The sequence below is a fragment of the Neolamprologus brichardi genome, chromosome 4 (assembly GCF_056152115.1).
Source record: "Neolamprologus brichardi isolate AB-2024 chromosome 4, ASM5615211v1, whole genome shotgun sequence".
Classification (NCBI taxonomy): domain Eukaryota; kingdom Metazoa; phylum Chordata; class Actinopteri; order Cichliformes; family Cichlidae; genus Neolamprologus; species Neolamprologus brichardi.
The window spans coordinates 15,863,260-15,883,195 of NC_142107.1; the positions used below are offsets into that span (position 1 = coordinate 15,863,260).

Below are 19,936 nucleotides of genomic sequence, written 5' to 3' on the forward strand. Positions count from 1 at the left end.
CATCACGGGTAAGTGGGAAGAAGATGGATGGCTGGATGACTTTTTTTTTTAAAAATGCTTTTTTTTAAAGAGTTTCATTTTGACATGAAAGTGTGCGTTTAGAGTTTTGACCCCACAATACTTGTTGTCAGCAATCACATTGAGCTAACAAGCCTGTATCCATTTGTCAAAAACCACTCAAAGGCACTGCAGACATTGGTGTTTTGAGCAGGAATGCGGGATGATAGACTCAACTTAACTCTCAAGCTAATTAAAAAAAAATAAATCCAATATTTCTTCAACCAGTTAATTTTGCGATTATAAACAGATAGATAGACCACACCATGAACTATTTTGATGACACTCACCAGGTGTTGAGTCCACGTTTTCCCACGCAGCAGCTCCACCCAGAACATCATCCACCTCCTTTAACTTCGGATACTTCCTGTTATTTACCTACAGGGGTTTAAACAGATAACGTGAGGCTCTCAGAAGCCACGCTAACCTTAATGTAAGATGTGATACATTATATGTGAAATATTTCGTCGTTACTCACCTTTCGTGTGATGTTGTGTACGTAGGGACAGGTGTTACACGCGAATCTCATGCACTTCTGCCCTTCCTCGACGATTAACACGTTCCCGCAGGTTGGACAGAAAAGAAGCATGTTAGCACGTACTTAAAAAACAAAACCCTGTTAGATTTTGAACTATTAAACAACACTAGCACTCTGTGGACTCAGCTGTAAACACTGCTGCGTGTAGAGCACCGGAAGAGAAGGAGAGAAAATGAGATGCACCGACATTGAGAGTTCGGTGAGAAACAAAGGCTTATTAAGCGGAACCATGTTTTCTGAGCCCCATTTCCTCGCCGGGTTATTATTGGTGACGGACGCACTTACTTCCACGGGCTTCCAGATAAATTAGTTTCCATTAAAAAGTATATTTTCCCCTAAGTTATAAATTAAGTCGATAAACTGCCTGTTAAGCTGCTTGTCTGTTGAGTAAATTTAGCAGCTGGCGGTGATGGAGGAGGAGCAGAGAGCGGGTACCGCTGTTGCTGCTGGAGGTGCAGAAGGAGGAGGACAATCAGTAAAGGATGAAGAAGAGGTAAAAGAGGAAGATGTGACACATACAGCAACTCAAGGCGAAGAGGAGGAAGATGAGGACGCTCTTCCTCATTCAGAAATCTTGGATATTTTCGAGGAAGGACTTGCTCGACTCGTGCAGGATCCTTTGCTCTGTGACCTGCCGATTCAGGTGCTCCGTACACTACATGAACATGCGCATGTGCATCGCATACATACAGACAAGAGATTTGCATTTATGGTCAAAAGAGACATCACCTCATATAATGACTTATTACAAAGCCATTGGTATACACTCACCGGCCACTCCTAGAATCCTGATCCATCATAAAGGTGCTATGTTGGACTGAGGGTCTGTGAATTCATTGTTGTGTTAAAGAAACCAGCTTGAGATGTTTTGAGCTTTGTGACATGCTGTTATCTTGCTGGAAGCAGCCTTTAGATGATGGCTACATGTGGTCATAAAGAGTTGGACATTGTCAGCAATAGTAGGGGGTATATATAGGCTGTTGGGTTTCGACTCTCATCGACTCATCGACTCTCGGCTGGTACTAAACATCCCAAAGTGTGCAAAGAAAATATCCCCACATTGCAACAGAAATCAAGACACATCAGACAAGGCAACATTTTCCCAATCTACTATTATTCAGTTTTAGTGAGTGTGTGAATTTTAGCCTCCCTGGTTTTAGGTAACAGTGACAGAGTGTCGCCCCCCAGTGTGGTCTTCTGCTTTTGTAGGATGCCTGCTTCAGAGTTTGATGTGTTGCACGTTCAAAGATGCTCTTCTGATACCTTGTTTATAACAAACGGTTGTTGGAGTTACTGAAGCATTCTGGCTATTCTTATCTGACCTCTGGCTTCATCAAATCACTGGTTCTCACCTAGAGAACTGACGCTCGCTGGATATTTTCTCTTTTTCTCTGTAAACCCTGGAGATAGTTGTATGGTAAAATCCAAGTAGATCAGCACTTTCTGAAATACTCAGACCAGCCAACATGATATGCTGCTGTAAAAGTAACTTTTCTTCATCCTTTTGATTCTTGGTTTGATCTTCAGCGTGACATCGGGATGATGCCTAATTGCTACCGTGGCTGTTTAAGTATCTGTAGAAGTTGAAAAGACTTGTCTTCCAAATTTTCCAGTGAGTGTATAAAGACACTAGTGTCTGGTTTTGTCAAAACACGCATGCTTAACTAGCAAAAATGCCGTAACAACCTGTTGTTCAACACTGTAGGTTCAGGTTCAAGTTTATTCATTTATATATGGGCGATCGTGGTTCGAGAGTTGGGAGTTCGCCTTGTAATCGGAAGGTTGCCGGTTCGAGCCCCAGCTCAGACAGTCTCGGTCGTTGTGTCCTTGGGCAAGACACTTCACCTACCGCCTACTGGTGTTGGCCAGAAGGGCCGATGGCGCGATATGGCAGCCTCGCTTCTGTCAGTCTGCCCCAGGGCAGCTGTGGCTACAACTGTAGCTTGCCTCCACCAGTGTGTGAATGCGTGTGTGAATGGGTGGATGACTGGGTGTGTAAAGCGCTTTGGGGTCCCTAGAGGGGACTAGTAAAAGCGCTGTACAAATACAGGCCATTTACCATTTACCATATAGCACATTTACAAACAACAGGGTTGATCAAAGTGCTTAACAATCAGCAAAAAAACCAGCAAGAGATTAATGTGAAATGAATGTGAAATATTTATTTTGGTCAACAACAACAACAACAGATTATCATTTACATAAAGTACTCAATAAAACAGTAACCCAAAAAGGAATAGGCTGAAGCCTTGTGGCTTATAATTATCCTATCCTTTACCCCAATAATCAAATCCTTAACCTAGAAAATAAATAGCATTGATAAATAAGTTATATAACAGTTTGAAAATAAATCAATGATAAATCCAGAAATGAAATCAACACAAAGTTATTCATCAAACCAAATTTCTATAACCTTGTATGTTGCAAATTTTTAAATTCTTCCTGAAAAATGACAAAGAAAAACACATCTTCAGTTCATCATTAGGTCCATTCCATAATTTCACTCCCATAACTGACACACATCTATACTTAACATTGGTTCTCACTTTAGGTATTTCAAACACATAAGACCCCCTCAAATCATATTTTCCATCTCTTAGTTTAAACATACTTAAAGTACAAATTGGAACATTCTTTTTCATCACTTGATATATCATTTCTAAACTTTTAGAATATATAATGTCCATGAATTTTAACATAGATGATCCTACAAAAAACTGGTTAGTGGACTCCCTATATCCAACTTTATTTATTATTCTAATAGCTCTTTTTTGCAATTTAAAAATTGAATCCAAATATGTTTTGTGTGTTCCCCCAAATTTCCGCACAATAGGTCATATAAAGCAAACAAAGGGAAGTATACAATAAATAAAGGCAGTTCTTATTCAAAGAATCTCTTGTTTTATCAAGAATAGAAATAGACTTGGATAATTTCCGTTTCACATGTTCTATGTGGGGCTTCCAACAAAGTTTATCATCAATAATTACTCCTAAATATTTTCTCATATACTCTTTCAATTTCAACATTATTTAAATTCATCCATCCATTCGCTTCCGCTTATCCTTTTCAGGGTCGCGGGGGGCGCTGGAGCCTATCCCAGCTGTCATAGGGCGAGAGGCGGGGTACAGCCTGGACAGGTCGCCAGTCTGTCGCAGGGCTAACACACAGGGACAGACAACCATTCACACTCACACCTGTGAACCCACGCAAACACAGGGAGAACATGCAAACTCCACACAGAAAGACCCTGGCCTGATGGTGGAATTGAACTGAGGACCTTCTTGCTGTGCGGCAACAGTGCTAACCACCGTGCCACCGTGCTGCCCTATATATTTAAATTCAATTTTACTTTAATATTACTTTTACTACCTCCAAATAACATAAATTTTGTTTTACTTTCACTCAATGATAGTTTGTTAAATACAAACCATCTATTTAACTTCATGAGTTCTTTTCCATTGTTTTCAGTCATTTCTTTATGTCCTTTCCAGAACAAAATAAGTTTGTATCATCAGCAAATATCACATATTTTAAAGTATCACTGGGTGTACAAATATCATTTATATAAAGTAAAAATAACTTAGGTCCCAAAACAGATTCTTGCGGAACTCCACAAGTTACTTTTCTAAGCTTAGATTTCATGTTATTAATACTCACATATTGGAACCTATTATTCAAGTAACTATTTAACCAAAATTGTATAACACCTCTTAAACCATACCTTTCACACTTCTGTAAAAGTAAAGAATGATCTGTTGTATTGAAGGCTTTACGTAAATTAAGAGTTAACAAACAAACACACCAAGAAACATCAAGGGTGAAAGACATAAAACAGGCCCGATGATAGTTAAAACTAATTTGATCCAAAAGCCAAAGTGAAAAAATGAGTTTTAAGAAATGATTTAAAAGAATGTATAGACTCAGAAGTGCGAATAGAAGCGCAGAGACTATTCCAGAGTCTAGGTGCTGCAATTGCAAAGGCCCGATCACCTCTGGACTTCAGCTGGGATCTAGGTTGTTCTATGAGCATCTGGCAAGATGATCTTAGTGCCCTCCTGGGGTTATACAAGCGGAGGAGTTCAGTCAGGTAACTGGGTGCCAAATTGTTTAAAATTTTAAAAGTAAGCAAAAGAATTTTAAAATCTATATGGTGTTTGACAGGGAGCCAGTGCAAATTAGCTAGAACTGGGGTGATATGATCATACTTTCTAGTACCTGTTAGAAAGCGTGCAGCAGCATTTTGAACTAACTGCAAGCGGTAGAGGGAGGATTGTTGGAGGCCCAGGTATAGAGAGTTACAATAGTCCAGTCTAGAGGTGATAAATGCATGAATAAGTTTTTCAAGTACTTTTAAAGGAATATAGGGCTTCACCTCTGATATCAAACGCAACTGATAAAAGCTAGTTATTACCACTGAGGACACTTGCTTCTCCAATTTAAGAGAGCTATCCAAAAACACTCCAAGGTTTCTTACCGTGCGAGAGAGATGGCTGGCAAGAGGACCAAGGGTGTCTGTTAACTGACCCAGAGGGGTATGACTATCAAAGACAATTACTTCAGTTTTATTTTCATTCACAGTGAGAACGTTTTGTGATAGCCAAACTTTAACATCACTAAGACAGCTGAACAAAGGTTGTAGTGGGTCAGAGACATCCAAGTTCAGGGGGAAGTAAATTTGGAAGTTGTCGGCATAGCAGTATTTTATAGGGGTCTAATCAGTGAATAATAAAAAAATAATAATAATAATGATACAGAACAAAATGCAATAAAAATAAATGTAAAAAAGATTAAAAATCACAGGCTGAAGTGGAACATCGCAGCATTTCCAGTTGTTCTCAGGACCTGCAGTAGGCTCTTCAAGCTGCTTGCGCAATAAAAAGCCTAACAATGCCTCCTCTCTTGCACTTTGAAATAAAGAGCAGATTCCTGCAAGGGGACTTTATTTTTCCCAAAAGTTGGGAATTTCCTGTGTTACACGTGCCAAAACATAAAATCCTAAGGGCATGAAAATCTAATTCAGTTATGTAAGGCCAGATTCAATTCAATTCAATTCAATTTTATTTATATAGCGCCAAATCACAACAAAAGTCGCCTCAAGGCGCTTCATAGATACAGAGAAAAACCCAACAATCATATGACCCCCAGATACAGAAACTAATTTGCCTACAGTCTAAAAGAACAAGATGAGATGACATACAGGGTGAGACTGAACACATCCACATTTTCACTGACATCGAACAAAAGCTTCAACAGTGTGAAAAGAAACTTGTGCTTCGGCTGATGTTTTTTACTGAGCTGGACTCTCACAGGTACTATATTTCTCTCTGTTCCACTCCTTTCCACCTTTTGTATCCCTCTGTACACTTTGACTGAACAACTGCTCGCAATAATATCCTTGGTAGAGCAGACTCCTCACAGCAGAGCAAAAGGACTCAGTCCACTGGGAAATGTCTCCAACTGACGTCATAAAAGCCCAAGGCCAGCATAAATTGGTTAATTTTTAATGCAATTTTTTTTTTACATTATTTGGGGGCTTCTCATTGTCATTATGTTATGCAGTGACGAGGAGGCAGGAAAGCAGAGAGCCAGTGAGCGCAGGAAGACATGCAGCTAAGGGCTGTGTTGGAGTCTGACCTCTGCCTCTGCATTCAATCTTGCAGATTACCTGTTGGACCTGTTACCTGCACCAGCTAAACTGGTGCTGCATGAATTGCTGTTTTGCGGTTTTATTTTGTCTAAATGAAAAACCTCAAAAATTAATTTCCATATTATATAGGCTCAAAGAACTAGGAAGCGGCTAAAAAGAAAACAGTTTGGCGTTTGTTCTTAGAAGTATGACTCAAAAATAAATTAAATAGATCAAAACATTAAGTATAAGCGAAACTAAAACTAAACGATGAACATCCAGGAACTCCCTGTGTGTTTTTGAGACCAAGTGAATTTATGTGCCGACAAAAAAATGAAAAAATATTTATGTTCAGGTGACTCTGGAGGAGGTCAACTCTCAGATTGCTTTGGAGTACGGCCAGGCGATGACTGTAAGAGTCTTGAAAGCAGACGGTGAAGTGATGCGTAAGTGCTGGAGCGGCCTTGTTTTCTGTTTACATGCTTTTTAAATTCGCAAAGCCTTTTATACTCTTCTGATTAAAAAAATCAGAAAAATCAAAAACATACAAACTGCTTTTTTTTCTCATAGCGATTGTGGTGGTGCAAAATGCTACGGTCCTTGATCTGAAGAAGGCTATTTGCAGATTTATGGAGCTAAAACAGCAACGCGAAGGCGGCGTGAAACACATCAGCTGGTAAACACACTCACAAACACAAGAATGAAAAAGGGCATGTTTAAAAAAAGTCATATTTTTACTCTTTCCCTGTGTTCTGTGTTTCCAGGAGATATGTTTGGAGGACGTATCATTTAGTATTTCAGGGCGAGAAGCTCGAAGATGACAAGATGAGGCTTAAAGAGTAAGTGTATCAAGTTAGCACTTTATTTAACAGTGTTGATAACACTTATTATCCATTCACCCCCTCCCTCTCTTTTTTCATTTGTGTATATCTTCAGCTATGGGATCAGGAACAGAGACGAAGTGACGTTCATGAAGAGACTCAGGAAAAAGTGAACCACGAAAAACACTGTTTGCTGCAGTCCTCGTGTGTGCTCGTGCTCACAGCGTTTTATTCTTAAAATAACTTGAGTTTTTTAGCCTCTCAAAGAGGCTTCATGTAAATAAAATATTTATAAGTTGTCTCTTTTGTTTCCAGTGTGCAGTTATGCTTTAAAGAAGCCAGACTTTCTTGTACTTCTTAAAGTCATTATAGTTCTTCAGGTTTTCTAAAGGTATTTGTTTGCCTTTGGACACTGGATGCTTTCTCACTCACTTTCATTCCAGTCCTTGTACCTTTGAGCTATGAAGCATTCAAGCACAAACAAGACACCTAACCCAAAGTATGAACCAGCGTTGTATCTACACATTTCAGACATCCAAGCAAAGAACCACTTAAATGTGATATTTAGGCACTTTGTTACTGGCAACCTGTCACAAAACACATGATATGTTCCACTTTCTTATTTTGAGTCTGCAGAATGGTCAGATAGGTTTCACAGGCATAAATAGTATTTTGTGCATAAAGGTGATTTCCAAAGAGCTACTAGGCAAAACCTTTGCATATCTCACCGTGGTGTGCAGCATGTACTTAAAAAACATTAGTGGAGGCCAAAAGAAGAAGTGCAGCAGGTAAACATAATCTGAAAAAAAAAATGCAAATAAAAATCCAGCCATGACCTGACTCAGGACCTGAAAGATACATTTGGCCCTTCAGTCGGTCCATAATATGGTTGCTGAAGCAGAGTGGCTGTCAAGGAGTCATTCTTGAGGAAGGGGGACCAGGTGAAAAGGCTGAGGTATGCAAATTTCCACAAGAGTTCTACTTAAAGTCAGTGGAAACAGTGCTTTTACAGAGTGATGAATGCATATTTGAAAGTTTTGGTTCAAACTATCTTAAGTGTGTACAGAAGAGGTCAAGAGAGAAGTAGAAGAGTGAGTCTCTACAAACATCTATAAAGCACGGTTATATTTTGGGCTCCATTTAATCGAGTGTTGTTGGGAATCCTGTCAAAACAGATGGAATAAAGAATGCAGAAAAAGAAATGGCCTGTACTTGTATAGCACTCTGCTAGTCCCTAAGCACTCACACACTGGTGATGGCAAGCTACATTGTAGCCACAGCCACCCTGGGGCGTACTGACAGAGGCGAGGCTGCCGGACACTGGTGCCACCGGGCCGTCTGACCACCACCAGTAGGCAACGGCTGAAGTGTCTTGCCCAGGGACACAACGACCGAGACTGTCAAAGCCGGGGCTTGAACTGGCAACCTTCCTATTACAAGGCGAACTCCTAACTCTTGAGCCACGATCGCCCCAAACTTACGACCAAACTTTGACCCACCATTCAATACCAAGAGGAAAGCAACTGATTGGCAATGGCTTCATTTTTCAGCATAGTGTGCTTTTCCTGCCGGTGCATTAAAAATAAAAACACACTGGCACATTGTTAACTATGGACTGGCCTCTCTAGAGCCCACACCTCAACATTACTAAAGCAGTGTGTGATCAGAGCTTTAAATGTCCTTTAAAAACCCTGGAGAACTATTCCTGAAAACTGCTTAAAGAAATTACTAGAAAGCTTGCATAAGAGAGTTCAGAATGTGTTGAAGAATAAAGGGGCCAACCAACTATTGGCTTTCAAGCTTGTTAAAATTGTACAGAATAGTTTTTACATTGCAAACTGTGTTCGTGCACATGTGTAAATCCCCATTTTCTTAGCAAAAGATAAAAAGATGGGGTCTAGAGACTTTTGCATACCTGTGCAATAACATAGCTGTTTTCCTAGGCTTGCATATAAGGTTATAACCATAACCTGATGATTTGAATATTCCCTGAGAACAGTTTGCTGTTGTTGAACCAGTACCAGTGTTACCGGATATACACGATACGGCAGGAATAGGAGAAGGTAAAGCAGATATCTTCTATTAAATAATGGTGAAATAGATTTTTATAAGGTTACAAGTTGAGATGTTAGATTAATGTTACAGCGGAGCATCAGTGCAGTTGGATACTTATTTGAACTTGTTTTATATAAGATTGATCAGACGATTACACGCAATCATCAGCGTCCGTGTCTCTTTCTGTTTTATAGATCTTTTGCTTGTTTTCTAAGCATCCAATCAGACCTGAGAAGCCATGTTTCTTTTAATTAGCTGCAGATGGTTGTGACCAATTTATCTGATTCAGAGAAAGCAGCACATTTGACTACATGCTGGATGAACTCATGTCCTGCATCTTTTTTATTTCATATCAGTAGTAATAAACTTTATTTCTATAGTTTATTTGCAAAATAGTTACAAGGGGTATTTGCAGAATTAGAAAAAAACTAACAATATTTAGTCCAATACATATATAGATTTAAAAACGTTTCGGTAAGAGGAAGTAAATTCCAGAGTGTTCTGTTAAAGCCAAAACACGGTGCACCTGTTTTGTTAAGCTTGAAACTTGCATGTTTGATGCTGATCTCGTGCTAAATATTTGAAGGGGGAACAAGATAAGCAAATCATATATGTAAATAGATATGGTTGGAATGAATTAAAAGAATATGAACTTTATCACCAGCACATTATAGTCCACAGTTTTTATTTATTTAAACTAAACTAGCAAACACTAAAACTAATGGTTTTATTTTATTGTATGTCGTTTTCTAAGTTCACAAAATTCTTTATTCCAAACGTCTCGTTTTGACTTTCATTGTAGTTAACTACGATTTTTAAAATCTGGTTTTAGTTTTTAGTTACATGTCAGTTAACTATAATAACGTTTGGTCCTGGGAATTGTGCCAAAAAGTGATTGCTGATGTTTGTATGTGCATTTTGTCTAATATCCATAGTTATACTGGTAAATTCATGGAGGGGATTTATATAAAATTGATTTGTTTTGCAAGTATTCTGGTGACCTTGCATTGTTGTACTATAATCAGTCACATTATAATCAGTCCAGTCTTTTTTTGCCAGTTAAAATATCTTTATAGAACTGTTAAAAGTCACTTTGCCAAAAAACTGATTGCAGTCTTTACGTTGTGATGGAAATGTTCATGACTAAATATCATTCATGAGAGATATGTGTGACAGATTATAGGCCAACAAGCTATTTACAACAGCTTAAATACTGGCAATCACTTTTTGGACCCCTTTTGGGTTCAGAACTGCCTCGATTCTTCGTGGTATAGATTCAACAAGGTGCTGGAAACATTCCCCAAAATTTTGGTCTATGTTGACATGATAGCATCACAAAGCTGCTTCAGATTTGTTATGATGTGAACCTCCTGATCCACAATATCCCAAAGGTGCTGTGTTGGATTAAGCACAGGTGGCTGTGGAGGTCATTTTAGTGCAGAAAACTTCATCATGTTCAAGATATTAGTTTAAGGTGATTTGAGTTTTGTGACATGGTGTGTTACCCTGATGGAAGCAACAATCAGAAGACGGGTCATAAAAGGTCAGCAATAATATTCAAGTGTACTGCGTCATTTAAACTACGGGGCACAAAGAGCATCAAGAGAATATCCTCCACAACATGCTTCCTGTTCCTAGCTGATGGGAGTGGCACCTGGTATCTGTTTAAAGGTTTGATATGTTGACATGTTTCGAGTAGCTATTTGAGTTACTGTTACCTTCCAGTCAGTTCAAAGTAATCTAGCTATTCTACTCTGATCTCTACCATCATCAGGGCATTTCTATTGATGACATAAGTAAGATATTTTCCTTTTTTTGGACCATTCTCTGAAAACGCTAAGGATGTTTGTTTGGGAAAAATCCCAGCAGATCAAAAGATTCTAAAATACTCAGACTAGCCCGTCTGGCACCAACAAGCACGTCACGTTCAAAAACGCCTAAATCATCTTTCTTTCCCGTCTGACTTTCAGGTTGAACTTCAGCAGTTTGTCTTGCACAAATGCCTAAACATATTGAGTTGCGTTCGCACGATTGGCTGGTTAGATATTTGTGTTTAGCCGTTGATCAGGTTTACCTAATGACAGCAGATGCTAGAAGAGCCTTTCAAGTCTCTGAGCCATCTTAAAGATGCTGTAGGTAACATGTTTTTGGCATAATTGAGAACAATTATTCCGTATTTTGTAAACCAAACCAAATACAAACGAACACTGAACAGAACAGAAAATGAAAATAGCTCAAAAAACAACAAGAACCAAATGTAAAAACAACTACAACAAATACAATATGAAAAATGATTAATCATGGAATCTGACTTCCATAAAATAAAATTACACAATCATTGTCATTTTAACAACTTTATGTGAAAAAGAAAGCGACAGGAATAAACAGGGAGTTGGATTTCTACTATTTTCTGCCTCTTACAACTTAAAGACAAAGATAAATGCATGCACTCTCTTATGCAATCATCTCATTTAGAATGTGGGGTTTAGAAAAGAAGCACATTTGTAAATCTTTGATTCACAGTAACATTTTAGATGCTTAACCGGTGCAAAAATAATGTCTGCAATTAAATAAGATCACACTTTCTCTTCTGCTTCTGTCCTTCCAGCAGTTGCCATGGATTTAGACAGCGAACTAAAAGAGATAGCCACTGAGATGAAACATCTCTCACTCAAAAGGGCACAACTTAAGGAGAGGAAAAACATTCTGTGCATATTTCAAGAGTTGAGGAATCGAGCTGAGTTTGGACAAACAGGTGAGCACTCAAGCAACTTCTGTGACAGTGATGGCTGTTTGCAGTCTTTTATATTTTCCATGAGGAATAAAAGCAAGTTGCGCTATATGTATAATCTCTGTACGGTTACTGTTTTGTTTTGATAATCAGAGGAAGCAGTCTCTACTCAGAAGGAGATTGAGAGCCTCGATGAGAAACTGAAGGAACTGAATGAAAAACAGTCCGAGCTCCAGAAAAATTACGACAACATGCTCAATGCCACCAAAAACAAACAGCACAAGAAAGGTGAGTCCCAGTTTGCTACAGCAAATCTAGCACACTTTACGCAGCTAACCACATTTGTTCTTCTTTGTTAGTGGTCAGTTTCACAGACAAAGAGAATATAGATTCTGCTGCTCCTCCTTCTCCTCCTCCTGGCTCTAATATTGTCTATGTTGTGGCTCCGCCTTCTATCCCAGGTGAGCTACTTTTGGAAATTTGTCCTGTAAAACATAAAAGAATGAAAAGTTGAATGAAAACCACACTCGTGGTGAGGACTGCATGCAGATACTTGTGCTTGAATCGGGGCTTCTTCAGTGCATTTTTCCTTAGCTGCAGATCAAATATGACTTGACGCTACTGATTTTTGTACTTTGATGTGTGTTTTTTTCTTTTTTGTGGAAAACTATTTAACAGTTTGTCCAAGTTTAAAACGAGAGAGGCGGATGTTTTGTTTTTATAAAATAAATCATCAATCATGCATTGCTTCCCTTCACAGCCCCTGAAGTGGTTCTGGAGCTGGACAAGCTCCCGGCAGCTCCGTGCAGGACACAGTGCCCAGAGTGTCGGCAGTTCATCACGACAGAGACGTTCTCCTCTGTCAGCAGTGTGACATGGCTGGTGTGCATCATGACAGCTTTAGTAGGGTATGAAAGACTCCTCCAGATTTACCATTGAAAGATTTGGACTGTTTCTGTTTGTCTAGCCAGTGTTATTGTCACCGTTACACAGCTTCCAGGCTAGTTGTCACTTAAGTGTCTTCTTGTTTCTTCTTTCGCAGCTGTGTGGCTGGTTGCTGCCTCATCCCCTTTTGCATGGATAGGTTCAAGTCCACCAACCACAGATGTCCTAAGTGTCGAACATTAATCAAAACTATTAAAAAGCTCTGAGATGAAAGCAGATAGGGAAAGATGGAGAAGACGCTGGATATCCGCCTACTGATAATAACAACACAGCTGCAAAGGGTCTCCTGCACAATGCACTGAACATCAGTGCACGACCGGTGATGTTTGTAATCTCAAACTATAGCTGCTATTACTTTTTAGAAGCCTGTCAGACGAGACGGGTGGTTTCTGCCTTTATGCATATGCATATTATAATGCATTTTTCAGGCATGTCTGTGTAACAAAATGTATATTTCATTAATACTTTGGTACTTTAAACATGCTAGTTATTTTCAAATCTTTTTAAAATACAATAAAACTTCAAAATTACAGACTTTCCTTGTAAATTTTTAATGGCAAGCAGTGAAGGGCAAGTGCTGAAGCTCATAGCCAGACACTGAAATCCCAAAGAATCTCTGTATTTACAAAACGACTGTTAATATTTGTATAAAAAGCCAACATAAATACATCATGTGTAAATCATACAAATGCAAGGTTTTTGTATGCCGAGTTATGCTAGTGTAGTAAAGACTAAACATTTGTCATTCCAGCACATAACCCCTTTTTAAGGAGAGACACTTGGGTGGTCAAATGAGGCACAAAGGAGGAGATGGGGAAAAGAAAGAAAAAAATAATAGAAATTTGCATCATTTTCATTACAACTATTTCCATATTTGGGTGGCTTAGAAACTGCCAGTAAGTCATCAATAATTTAACAATATGACACAGTTATTACACACACACTGTACTGCCAAGATATAATGGTTTGTGTCACTATTAACAACAGAAACCAAAAGGATAGCACGCCTTCCATTTGTTTGTATGAAGCTGATTCAGATCAGATGTGGCCAGTAGATGTCACTGAACTACAACCTGACTTGTAACGTCTGACGGTTATTTGATTTTGAAATGATGCTGAAACAAAAACGAGCGCTGGATCATACTTCTGTTATTTTTCTCTGGTGTTGTGTGTTTGTAAGCTGCGCAGATGTCTATTTACTGAAAAATGAAAATAAATTATTCAAACATCTTCAGCCTTTAGGAATCAGTCCATCGCCCATCGCTGTAAGTGAAGAGTCTGGCTCTCTCTTTCTCGGTCTCGCTCCCTTTTTTTTAAGCTCGCATTTGTCTCGCGTATGTTTGACAGTGTGTACAGATGCACGGTGAGATACATACCAGACTTGTCTTCACTCTTTGATCTGTTTTGCAAAGTGCAAGAGAGGAAAACATGTTTTTTTTTTTTTGGTAATAAATACTGGACCTGGTTTAGTCAGAGCAGCTGGGCTGCTTGTTGTGGCCCTTTTTCTAATTTCATCATGTTCACACTCCCAGCTCTAATTAAACATCTGATTTATACTTCACAATTCACATACACACAAGGATCGTGCAGCGGTTGTGTGTTTACGATCTGTTTTGATAGTGATAATCATTCCAAGACAGGGTGGAGTAAACTACACAGCAGCCCTCAGCTACATTCGCTGTGTGGCCGTTAGCACTGTGGCCAGGATTTGGGACATTTTCCTGCTCTTTCTGCTCACACCACGCTGACTGTAAAGCTCTACATTCACTGAGATCAGAGGACTAAGATGAATCAATAACATTAAATGAGACTGATAACAAATCAGCGGCGTGTCTTGAGATGGAAATCTTAAAAGCTTACTTCCACTTTCAGCTCAAACTGCCAGTACCACTCTAACTTTATCTGTCTCCCGATACAACCAGAGGATTTAGAGACCTCAAAGGAAGCAGTTCAGCAACTTCTAAAGTGATGTTGCACGATGAGATTATTACAGAGCTGATTTATCTGTCTGGAAAGCAGAACGGAGCTGCTGAAGCATCCAAACAGCTCTTATTGTCTCATGGAAACAAAAGCAGTCTTCTCTCACAATGAAAAACGATCGCCTTGACAGCACTCAGTCCCAGTTCAAGTGCAGTTCACTAGAGTCCAGGAAGTCAGACGAGAAGACGCCTACTGGCACTGACACATCCAAAGAGTGACCCTCCTCTGCTGGCACAGACAGAGTGAGATCCAGCCAATCCATGTTGTCCATGTTGAGAGCAGAGGTGGACATGTTGTCATTAAAATCCACTTCCATGGTGTCCCCAGGTGCATGTAACTCCTCCATCAGCTTCAGTTTTTGAGGTTCTGTGTCAGGGAGCAGTGCGCCCTCCAGGAGGGTTTCCAGCCGGGAGTCGGAGGTCACGCACGCAGGCGGCTTTGCTACCTGGACTAAGGGTGGAGGGCGGGATAAAGCTGTGTTGATGGGAAGGGTGGTTACACTAGCTGTCACCACAAGAAGCTTATCCAGGTTGGGAGGATCCTGTGTAATATAGGGGGAGATCTCTGAAAAAAAAGAAGAAAAAGAGAAGGACATGGTGAGATTTAAAACCTCATAAAGATATCACAATAATCAAATCACACCCAGTATTCTCACCACCACTCTCCAGCAACACGTCAAAAAGGTCATCCATCTCCTGGCTGGCCGCAGTGGGACCCTGCAGAGAAAAGAAACCGTTACATGTCTGAATGACACAAGTGAGATGCTATATTTATGTATCAGATTCTTGCCTGAACAGCTGTTAACATGCTGCGTTTCTGTTTAACGGCATCCTCATAGCGCGGTGGGTCTTTACACTTTGACACATGGTTCGTGAATTTTGGATGCTGCAAGATCAAACTGTTTGGAGACTGGCTGGAACGGGGAGGCTAATAAACAGGAAATAAACAACATCAAATACAAAAATACTGACTACATAACATTAATTCTTGCATGCTTTACAGAAAAAGTAAACATAAGCAGAAGGAACATAAGGATAATCTCCACCTTATTTGTAGGTCCTTTGGGAAGAGCCTGGCCTGAAGAAGCTCCTGCAGTGCATCCACTCACTGGGAATGTATTGAGAAAGTTCTGTGCCGCGGTATTAATCCTCCACGTCTGCACAGAGAATTGAAGAGGTCAGCACGGAGGCATCAGTGCAATCAAACATACTTTCTCTCAGGGAGTTTGGTTAAAGTAGCAGTGCAGCTGCATGAGAACTGTGGAAACCTGAAAGAAAACCCACTGTAGATCATTCACTTTTACGCAAAGACATCTTAAATTAAATTTCTTCAGCCCCTCTCCAGCCGGAGGATGACAATGTTTCATCTACCCATGACGGCACTGTTTGCAGGGTAAACCATGAGCGCTGCGGTTGAGTTAAGCAGCGTTCTGTTACTAATTCTGCCTGCATGTCGGACTCAGAGCAGAGGAATGACTGGGAGCGATGAGGGCACGATGGTCAGCTCTCACTCAGCACCTGCTCCAGTAACCCACGTTTCCACAGGCTTTCTTTTGATGTGCGGAGTGAAAGATGCCACCACTCAGCAGAGGCCTGTTATTACCGTAGCATCAAGGAAGACGCATTAGCCATGGTAGCGCTTAACTGACTGTTAAATTAGTTACGTGATATATTATGCATTGCCACGAAAAACATGGCAGAACATTTATGATGTTATCTTGTGTTTACACAGCACAATACTGGATTTATGATTTCAGGCGCGCATACATACGCATTGATACGTTTCCAGTTCCTACAAGGAGACTAAACTGAGCACAAAGTCACAGCTGATAGCGGTGATAAATGGGGAGACAGGCTGAGGCAGTCTGTAGAAGCAGCGTAGCTTTTTTTCTTACCTTTGCCAGTGGCTGGGTTTGAGTGCTGCATTGCTGATGTATTGCTGCTGAGGCCTCTGTTTTCTGTGGCACCGATCCAGAAGCCTGGATAAGGCCTGTGTGTAATGCAATGCCTTTGGTGGGGAGCTGGATAGTGGCTGCTGAGGCAGGAAGGGATGCGGGCAGTAGGATCTGAGCTCCGGCCTGCTCAGGCTGACGGGATTCAGACTGTGTGATGGTCTGGTGACCGAGAATGAATTGATTTTGACTGGCTACGTGGCTCTGATCTGCAGGCTCTTCCTGTTTGACCAGTACTGGCAGACCAGGAGAGCTGCAGGATGCAGTGCAGTTTGACGGAGTCCTGCGTTCCTCTTTGACCTGGACAGGAAGCAGAGGACTGAGCTGAGATGGAGAGTCTCCCTGTTGACTCCTTTTCTCCACCTCCAATTGCATCTTCAATTCCTCCACCAGCCTCTGCTCCTGCTCCAGCTTCCTCATTAGTTCCTTAATCTGACGCTCCTTTTCATGTAGCCGTTTGTCCTTTTCAGAGTCCTGCTCGTGGGATTTTGTCTCCACGGGACACTCCTCATGTGGCACACTCTGTGGGGAGCTCATGCAGAGAGCATGATGGGCTGGAGCATCTGAAAGCAGTTTTGTTGGACTGTCTGCCATACTATTATCTTCTATGCCCAGATTAGAGACTCTAGAAGCAATAGGGGACACTGGTGGGGTTAATTTAGGAGTTTCTGACTGTGAGATTGCTGCATCGAATGGAGCAGCAGTCTGGATGCTAGAGTTCTCCTGATACAGCTTTAGCCTCTCGATCAACTCAGTCTTGGTCCCAGAAACAGGCAAAGATCTGAGTTTTAATTCCATTTTCAGCTCAGCTACCTGTAAAGATAAAAGACTTGTAAAACAGCTGCACAACACTCAGCTCGTTCACCTCTGCAGCAATCATATATGCATGATACAATCAGGCTGCGCAGGCTGCAGTGCGTCACCTTCATCTCGTCCAGATTAGCTGGTAAGTGATCCGGCTTGCGGTTCATGTGGTGGAGCTGCAAAGGAGCAGACGCAGCGTTTCCACTAAAAGCAATGTTAGAACAGCTGGTTTGTACCTCAGTTGTTGGTCTGCTGTAATAAGATGTCAAGAAAAGGGAGTGCAGATGAGAGAGGGATTTTTTCTTTAATCCATTTTTCATAATGAGCACCTTCTGTGTAGGAAGCTGTGAGCAGGAAATGCAGAGTAATTGAGACAAAAAGCAGCTGTGATTAAACCGTGATGACAGTTATTACATTTTACATAACAAGGTGCGTACGTCTGACTGAGGATTTGAAAATCAATGTTGAAGTAATTGTAATGAGGATAAGAAAAATCCTGACTGCGATGAAGTAAAGTTTAATGGAGCCATACTTGAGCTTGGAGGCCTGGTAATTGTACTGCTGCTGTTGCTGCTTCTGTTGGTTTAGGATCTGGAGCTGCAAGAACTGCTGCTGTTGCTGCAGGAGGCGGGCGTAAGCAGAGTCCATTGGCGCTTCATTAAGCTCTTGTTTCTGGTCGGGGGGAATATACTGATGGTACTTCAACTTCTTCACTCGTGGTTTTGGCTCTTTGCTCTTTTTGCTGCGGCTTTTTTCAGCAGGAGGCTTAGCCAAGCTTTGCTGCAGAGCACAACACACACAAAAAAGGGGTACATAAGACCAGAGAGGACCATCTGGAGGATATTCTTTCCTCATGACTGATCTTAGGCCAGTCCAGTTAACTTTATCAGGGAAGACAGTTTGCAGTGCCAGTACCAACACTGTAAGAGTTGGAACTGATACGGTACTTTTATAACTTTAACATTAACATTGCTCTGACACTCGATGAGAACAGCAGGATGAGGAAACGGGTAGTGGAAATGTTACACTTATTGTTTTACCACCTGCAATTACAGGATGTAGTACTCATGAAAATGGCTTGGCACAAGAGCAGCAGGTTCTAGCAATGAAATCAGAAACTCGGGCCGGGTTAAACAAGCACTCACTTTCCAGTTTGTCATACTCACTCCCTTATTATGTTCAAAGGGAGGGAGAGTTTAGCTTATACTCTGAGGATAACTGGATTATGATAAATGGATAAGTTATAGCTTCACTCCCGTTCTTTGATTCACAGCTTAGCCACGATGAGGAGGGCCAGCCTGTCATTTGACCCTAAATATAGACAAACTGTGGCACAGATTTAAACCTCTGGATGGGTGAAAGAACTTTAACCCTTGCTCTTTGACCTGTGCTCAACTCCAGCTAAATGCTGAATTTTGTTTGTCTGAGCCAAAACTGATGTAACTTTTAGCATGAGAAATAACAGACTCTGACATTGTGTCTCTCGTCACATTTTCAAAAGAAGCAAACAAAATAAATCAAACACACAGATGAAGAAAATAAGTCAGGAAAACAGAGCCAGAGGTCAACACTGCAACAGCTGCGTATAAACTACACGACAACAATGACAAGTAACCATAAACTTCTTCTTTTTTTTTTTTTTAGAAAAATAAAGAAGATTGTTTTTTTTAGGGGAAATACAGATAGTTATTTTGAAGGTCAGATTGCCAAGACTTTGGATACTATTTTCCCACAGCCAAAAATCTCATGTTTTTATATGATAGTGTTATTGGTCACAGTTACATGTCATAGATGATGATTTAAGACCTCAGAGGATTTTAAAAAAGCATCACTAATCTAACTTTAGCTGTAAGATCACATTAAAATGACTAAGAGAAAAGTCACCTTCACAAGAACTGGCCCCGGTGTAACACAGGTGACGACAGTGGTGACAGGTTGAGGTTGAGTTGATTGGAGGTTGCTTTGTTGCTCACCGGTGGGCATAGGGTTGTTTAAATCCGATGCAGACTGTGAGCTGGGTGGTGGGGAGTGCTAAGAAAAGTAAAGAGAGAGCAAAATCACATGAGCCCCTCAGTAAGAACAGCAAAGCTGAAACACCTGCTAACTATCATGCCATCTATGAAAAGGAAGAAAATATGACCCAAAATAGGCTGATAAACACTTGAAAAATGAGCTACTAAAACACAGCTTATGTGCTGTATGTAGCAACTTAAGTAACCTAGGTTTTTGGTCGTCTGACACTGGTGTTGTTGTACCTGTATGGAGTTTTCAGACTCCCGTGGCGAGGCCGATGTAGAGCTGGGAGAGTGTTGGCTTGCAGGATGTTGCGGTGAAAAGGCATCGCTGCTGTCCTCATCAAAGTTGTACACGTCCGAAGTGTCAGGTGTCATCGCACGATCCACCTTGCTACCACCTGTGGCACAGGAT

The 19,936-nt window shown here is 40.6% G+C and overlaps 4 protein-coding genes across 4 annotated transcripts in view; 2 read left to right on the forward strand and 2 right to left on the reverse strand.

The window, feature by feature from the left end:
- polr3k (polymerase (RNA) III (DNA directed) polypeptide K) overlaps positions 1 to 1,052 on the reverse strand; it is a 2,879-nt gene extending 1,827 nt beyond the window's left edge. Inside the window, exons 1-2 of the mRNA XM_087839922.1 lie at positions 536 to 1,052; positions 348 to 435 (exon numbers count right to left, since the gene is read on the reverse strand). Of these exons, the coding sequence (XP_087696048.1) occupies positions 348 to 435; positions 536 to 646 (199 nt within the window). The 5' untranslated portion in view covers positions 647 to 1,052. The remainder of the gene's footprint in view (positions 1 to 347; positions 436 to 535) is intronic.
- On the forward strand, positions 846 to 8,272 carry snrnp25 (small nuclear ribonucleoprotein 25). The gene is made up of 5 exons (XM_006798159.3): positions 846 to 1,238; positions 6,578 to 6,668; positions 6,793 to 6,898; positions 6,987 to 7,061; positions 7,159 to 8,272. Exons 1-5 carry the CDS (start codon positions 1,005 to 1,007, stop codon positions 7,214 to 7,216), a joined length of 564 nt encoding a protein of 187 aa, XP_006798222.2. The 5' UTR covers positions 846 to 1,004; the 3' UTR covers positions 7,217 to 8,272.
- Positions 8,273 to 11,238: 2,966 nt separating this feature from the next.
- On the forward strand, positions 11,239 to 13,995 carry LOC118454746 (uncharacterized). The gene is made up of 5 exons (XM_035910920.2): positions 11,239 to 11,853; positions 11,983 to 12,117; positions 12,189 to 12,290; positions 12,590 to 12,737; positions 12,872 to 13,995. Exons 1-5 carry the CDS (start codon positions 11,715 to 11,717, stop codon positions 12,978 to 12,980), a joined length of 633 nt encoding a protein of 210 aa, XP_035766813.2. The 5' UTR covers positions 11,239 to 11,714; the 3' UTR covers positions 12,981 to 13,995.
- Positions 13,292 to 19,936, reverse strand: part of mrtfbb (myocardin related transcription factor Bb) — an 81,720-nt gene continuing 75,075 nt past the window's right edge. Inside the window, exons 9-17 of the mRNA XM_006798161.2 lie at positions 19,765 to 19,922; positions 19,394 to 19,540; positions 18,042 to 18,289; positions 17,629 to 17,761; positions 16,649 to 17,518; positions 15,800 to 15,910; positions 15,544 to 15,681; positions 15,410 to 15,470; positions 13,292 to 15,318 (exon numbers count right to left, since the gene is read on the reverse strand). Coding sequence (XP_006798224.2) covers positions 14,888 to 15,318; positions 15,410 to 15,470; positions 15,544 to 15,681; positions 15,800 to 15,910; positions 16,649 to 17,518; positions 17,629 to 17,761; positions 18,042 to 18,289; positions 19,394 to 19,540; positions 19,765 to 19,922 — 2,297 coding nt within the window. The 3' untranslated portion in view covers positions 13,292 to 14,887. The remainder of the gene's footprint in view (positions 15,319 to 15,409; positions 15,471 to 15,543; positions 15,682 to 15,799; positions 15,911 to 16,648; positions 17,519 to 17,628; positions 17,762 to 18,041; positions 18,290 to 19,393; positions 19,541 to 19,764; positions 19,923 to 19,936) is intronic.

Coding starts and splice junctions, on each gene's coding strand:
- LOC118454746 (XM_035910920.2), top strand. CDS start 11,715: ATGGATTTAGACAGCGAACTAAAAGAGATAGCCACTGAGATGAAACAT. Junction 11,854..11,982: donor AGCTGAGTTTGGACAAACAG/GTGAGCACTCAA, acceptor TTTGATAATCAG/AGGAAGCAGTCTCTACTCAG. Junction 12,291..12,589: donor GGCTCCGCCTTCTATCCCAG/GTGAGCTACTTT, acceptor TTCCCTTCACAG/CCCCTGAAGTGGTTCTGGAG.
- snrnp25 (XM_006798159.3), top strand. CDS start 1,005: ATGGAGGAGGAGCAGAGAGCGGGTACCGCTGTTGCTGCTGGAGGTGCA. Junction 1,239..6,577: donor TCTGTGACCTGCCGATTCAG/GTGCTCCGTACA, acceptor ATTTATGTTCAG/GTGACTCTGGAGGAGGTCAA. Junction 6,669..6,792: donor AGCAGACGGTGAAGTGATGC/GTAAGTGCTGGA, acceptor TTTTTCTCATAG/CGATTGTGGTGGTGCAAAAT.